Below are 6,000 nucleotides of genomic sequence, written 5' to 3'. Positions count from 1 at the left end.
GCTAGAGAACAAACACATTTTCTGGTTCACTGGAGTCATTTTCACATGTTCACTGATTCAAACATTCTTTTACTCACATAACAAACAGCTGCATACCACATTAGCCCCGCCAGTGACAGTCACACATCTCTGCAATAACTGTTTGATTGCAAACTTGACCCTTTCTTCTTCTCAGCCTGAGCTAGACATTTTTAAACAGGCACTCCATTCCCAATCCTCCTTTGCAAAGAATTACATCAGATAACAAAGACTTCTCTGCCACTCATTGTAAGCCTTCTTCTGGAGATCTGTTCTAAGCAGCACTGTGTAAAAAGGTTTTTTATGATGAATTCAGAACTACTATCATGTTAAGAGCACCAATTTATAAAGAAGAATTCATTGGTTAAGATCTGAAAAAATAGTTTCTCAGGCCCTACTGACCCAGTTTTCAACAAAAAAGAATCGAGTGATGCAAATTAAGTTTTGAGACATTGTTATGCAGGCTGAGAAATTTGTAAAACTGTTTTGCAGTAATTTCTTAATAGAAGTCTCAATGACTACTTAATTCTCCTTTATTTGAAAAATCTGATTTCCTTGTATCTTAAGATTTATCTTTCATAGGTAATGATAAAATACATGACACAATGATAAAAACACGTTCAATAGGAACATTAAAGTAACATATGTAATATTAGAGGGCTAAAGAATATTTACATTTTATTCAATGCCATATTCCTTTTATCTAACTGAGAATTTATAAGTTATCAAACTCCTTGAAACAATCTACCAGCCTAAATAGGAAAGTGTATATTACATTCATATACTTTTTTGCATTTATTGCAAAAGACTGAAGAAGATAATCAGATCTGAATCAATCAAAATATATGAGTAACAAGATTCTTTAAAATAAAAATCAAGTTTCTGATAACTGTTGCTGAATATGTTTTGCTTCTGTTTTTATAGGGATCAAGATAACCTTTTCAGATGTGAAAGTATATGGTTTTAATAAGCTGTAGATTACAAGTTAATAGCAATTTTAAATAACTACTAACACAGAGAATAAAATTCCAGTGTTACCTCCTGGCTCTAAACACAAGAAAAACTCAACAAACAATTCAATAAATGAAGTAGAACATTTTGGAGTTAAAGTTAGAGACTCTACCTCTCAGGTGCCACAGCTTTACTTCAATTGATTTAAATATGTTAGTTCAATTTCATTCAGAAAGCCCAACATTTCATATATAGATATATATATTTATATATCTATATATGAGTTTTGAGGATATGTTTATATATCCTCAAAACTTTTCTAAACAGCCAGCAAAGGTTCCTGTACAATTCAACTAAATGATTTAAGGATCACTTACTTCAAATCCTTTTATAGCCATGGTCTTTATACTGAAACAAAGGTGACATTTTATATATGAAAAGAATAGCAGTTCGTTTTCTTTTTCTTAAGGCTCAGAATTTTAAAAAGTGAAATTATCTTCTCTAGTTGGACATATTTTCAATCCTCTTAAAAACAATCTGAACAACTATATATAGTATGAAATTAGCTTTTGCCTGTTACCCTTCTTTCTACATAGAATTTTTTAATGTGTCTCACCAGCAATAAATTGTAAACGAGGCTATGACTCTAAGAGTAGACAGTGTGTTTCATGGGTATTTAAACAACAGCATTAAGTACTATAGGAATCTGTGGAATGTGGAGTGCAGATTTATGTGTCTTAACAATTTCTTTACTGGTTTGTAATAGGCAGCGAACTAACACTTTATTTTTGTATTAATTTGGCCTTAGAAGTAGAGTATACTGGTGCATGACAAGAACAACAAAAATAAACTGGCATATACTTAATAACTGTAACAGTGAATTGCCTCCAATACTAAAATATTTATCGAAACTGGAAAAAAAACCCTAAAAAGAATTACCCTCAACAGCCTGCTACCAGATCTTTAACAGTGGGCAATGTAATGCCTTAAGGTACCTCAAACTGTCTTTCATTTTCTAGACTTAATGGCTGATTGCAGAAATCAATGTTGCCATTAGTAACAGAGTATTTGTTATGGCATGATTTCCTCTGTTGTTAGGCTTGCAGAATGATTACAGTATTAGTGAGGTGCTTTCTTTATAAAGGGCTGAAGATATAACTTTCAATTTACTATCCATTAGTAAGTGACTTTGGAAATATAGATGAGGCCTGAAATCTTACCTGTTATTACTTGGAGATTTTATTTCAGCAGTCATAGGCTAGTAACTTTAAAAATTGTACCAGGAAGCTCAATATTTTATAGACATCTTCAGTGAAATATTATCTGCTTTGCTATTTTATACACAGCAAGTTAACATGAAATACAATGCAATTAAAATGTTTCAGTTCAATTTCTCCTTTTCTTATGCTCTCAGATACACATGGATTACATGGACATCTGTATGCATGTTAAAATAAGCATATAAATTAAAAGGATGTCAGAAAAGTTAATATTTTAGAACTATTTTGCTGTAATCAGTACAGAATCTTGGAAATCCCAGCAAACAGCTCAGCTAAAAGATTCATTTGATAGGGGACAAGGAGGAGGATGCACCTCTCATGGGGCTGGTAGCCACACCACTTATTCAGCACACCCATTTCAGCTGCCACTCAGAAAAGCAGCTTGCTTCACCCTTCTATTTGGAGGCAATGGAAGGGGTCTGGGAGAGCAGGAGACAGAGAGAGGGGGAGAGGGAGAGCGAGAACAAAGGGAAAAAAACTGAACTTCAGAGCACTGGAAAAGGAGGGTCCCAAAGGTGAAGGGGTCCCTATAGGTCAAAGCCCAGACATTTTGCACTGCTACCTGTAGCACGGCTGAGGCAATAGGCGAAAGGCCAGGAAAACTATCCTTGAGGAAAAAAACATAAGTGCAATGAAAATTAATTTTTTAAGTGTAGGGGAAAGTAAAAAAGAACCCAAGCACAATTAAAGGAGAATGCAGGCTGGAGTATATAACACCATGTCACTGCAACTGATACGGAAATTGCAAGTGGGAACTACCCACAAAAAGTGTATAACTTAGATTATTTAATATATAGCTTCTAACTTCTCAGTCTACAGTAGTGAAGGATTAGTTAGCATACCTGAAGAGGAAGGTGAGGAAGGATGTGGGCTGTCCTCCTGAGCACTTCCTGTCTGTGAGAGACCCCCACCTACTCCACTTTCCTCAGTAATATTAGAAGACCCTGGTGTCGTCGACCTGCTGACAGACTGAGACTCTTGATCGCTTCCAGACCCACGGCGCTCCTCCAGGCTACCTTGAATGATATCTTCCTCTCCTTTCCTGTCTCTCTTGTGGACCCTGGAGTGAACAACAACTTGGTGGTATGTTCTAAAAACCCTTCCACAGTCAGGGCACTCAGTTGGCTTTTCTTTCACATTTCCATGACTTTGAATATTATAATCAAGTCCCTGGTTCAGCCCATGTGACAAAAAATCTCTACTGCCTTCTAAAGGGTCTAGTTTGTTTGGCAAGTCTCTCTGATTGCCCATTTTAGTGCTGTGAACCAAATCAGCAGGCATTTTCTGCTTAGAGCCATCTGCTCCTACTAACACATACTCCCGCTTCTCCTTATCAAACATAACTCCAGCATTTGCCAAAGTGTCTTCATGGCTGCGCTGTATCTGCTGCTCTTTAGACAAAAAGCCATGTTCCATGGCCATTCCCCTTGCCATAAGCTGCCAGGCTTGATAGCTGTTTACTGGATCCATCTCTGCAGCCTTGGCAGCAGCCTGTAACCTTTCTATACAGCTGGATTTCAGAGGAGGCACCAGATTGAGACAGCCCAATAAAGAATGTTTATCCCCTTCAGCAATACTGTGGCCAATGCCAGAAATGGGTGAAAGGAGTTTCCCCAGGACTTCTTTCTCTTTCATGGGCATATCTCCTTTGTTATAAATCTGGTTTTGTTCACTTAAACTGGCCTTGTCTGGAGGAAGAAAGCCACTTTGCAAACATGATAGGTATCTTGAATACAAGTTCGCATGAGCCTCCTGTGACATACTGCTGATGGATACAGGTACTTCTGGGTCACTAGGAGATTTGTTTTTTACAGATAATTTATTCAGATGGACTTTCATGTGATTTTTGAGAAACCAAGGCTCTTTGAAACGCCTCCCACAAATCTGACAGCAGTGTTCAAAGGAATCCTTGTGCTTTCTCATGTGGCCTTTCAGGAACCAGGCTTGGCTAAAGACTTGGCCACATACCTCACAGCGAAACTCGTTGGTAGACTGTTCACCATTCCCATTGGATCCCTGGCCTTGTGCCGACTCAGCAGTTATGTGAGCTTTCTCCACATGGCTAATCAACTCCTCCTCCTGTGAGGCAGCAAAGTCACACAGAGTACACTTGTAAGGCTTGTGCAGGATCCTAATGTGTCTGTCCAGCTCTTCACGCTTCTTAAACTTGCCTTTGCAAAATGTACATCTGAACCCAGCAGTCTGAGCAACTACTTCTTCCTGGACACTGACTGGCTTCGGAGAGGGAACAGGGTTTGAAATATCAGGTGTGCTGTGATTAGCTGGCACAGACAGATTGCAGTTTGCAAGAGGCATTGGTTGTGAATGCTGCTGTGTTTTCACATCAGGTCGTGGTTGCAAAAGGCTGCTTTTCATCTGCTTGTCCCGCAGAATTGCTCTTTCTTCCAGCTCATGTAAAAGCCTGTTTTCTTCTCGGACTCTTCCACGGCCTTTACCGAGGTTCCCAAGTTTGTGAGTACGTAAGTGAATCTTCAGGTTGCCCTTCTGAGCTGCTCTGTGGTCACAGTATGGACACTTAAATGGTTTCTCTCCCGTGTGAGTGCGCATATGGAGAGAGAGGATGCTATTAAATCGAAAACGTTTCCCACAGAGTGGACATGGGTACTTTCTGTTCTTTCTAGCATCATCCTCTATATCACTCATCTGAGACATGATCCCAAGGTTTTGTCCATTTAAGAACTGTTGCAGATCTACTCTCCCATTCAGACTGGTGTCCACATCTCTATTGAGCTGGTTTGCTAACAGTGCCATCTGACTGCTGATTGGCTGATTTGCTATGGACACATGACTTTTGTCTTCCAAGGGCACTGATGCCTTCTCTTCAGCATTCTGCCTGTTCTGAAGCTCTGGAAAGGCATGGCTGAGCTGTGAAGTTATCTGATGCAGCTTCTGACTCATTGAATACTGGCCATTAAGTATGGTGCTGTTGAGATGGGCATCAGCTTCTGGTACAGCTGAAGAAACACCAAGGCACAAACTAGCTTCCTCCATCTCTGAAAATAAGAAAATATTTTAGCTTTGTACTATAATAGTTATAAGCAGTGAATCAACTATATCCACTGGCATAACATTTGCATTTTATGTTTTACCTACACATAATAATGCAAAGGAATTAGAGGAGAAAACAGTAAAAAGTATATTAAATGCCAATTATACTATACTACTGTCATCGTATTTGTGCCTTCATCATACTGTATGTTTACAGATAGCTATTCATTAATACTTAAAAAAATTAGCACGTTACAAATTTCAATATTTTATCATTATAGAGGTAGCATAAGCTTTCAACTTCTTTTTTTCCTGTGATATTGCACCTGTTTACATTTTAAATCTATAGAAAAAGAAATGTTATGCATCTCTTCCAATTCCATTAAAAGAAAGCAAACAAAAAACAAAAATAGAATCCATTTATAACTTTCAGTTCCATTAACCATATTCAATATATTACACATTCCACAATGAGAAAGATAGTTTTATGATTTGACAAAAAAAAAAAAAACGATGGCATGATATTTACTGGTATACAATAAAACAAGATAATGTTTTGGGAAAAAATAAAGTAAAGGACAAGCTTTAGAACAATAAAAGGGATTTTGCTTTAGTCAACAAAAAGTGCAGTAATATCTCATTAAGCTGATTAGTATGCTGCTTAGAAACAGTACTAGGTGCTGTAACACATGATTATAATCATAAAAATCCTTCAGTGTTTGCAAGTAAGCATTAACGAGGT

The 6,000-nt window shown here is 37.7% G+C and overlaps 1 protein-coding gene across 15 annotated transcripts in view; it reads right to left on the bottom strand.

Annotated features, from left to right (window-relative positions):
- Window positions 1-6,000, bottom strand: part of ZNF536 (zinc finger protein 536) — a 464,250-nt gene that overhangs the window by 263,911 nt on the left and 194,339 nt on the right. For all 15 annotated transcript variants that reach the window (XM_059713819.1, XM_059713821.1, XM_019492883.2 and 12 more), the window contains one exon: window positions 3,092-5,263. In XM_059713819.1, coding sequence (XP_059569802.1) covers window positions 3,092-5,261 — 2,170 coding nt within the window. In that variant the 5' untranslated portion in view covers window positions 5,262-5,263. The remainder of the gene's footprint in view (window positions 1-3,091; window positions 5,264-6,000) is intronic.

This window comes from Alligator mississippiensis, chromosome 10 (assembly GCF_030867095.1).
Source record: "Alligator mississippiensis isolate rAllMis1 chromosome 10, rAllMis1, whole genome shotgun sequence".
In the NCBI taxonomy this organism is placed as follows: domain Eukaryota; kingdom Metazoa; phylum Chordata; order Crocodylia; family Alligatoridae; genus Alligator; species Alligator mississippiensis.
This window is presented reverse-complemented; position numbering and strand designations above follow the sequence as displayed.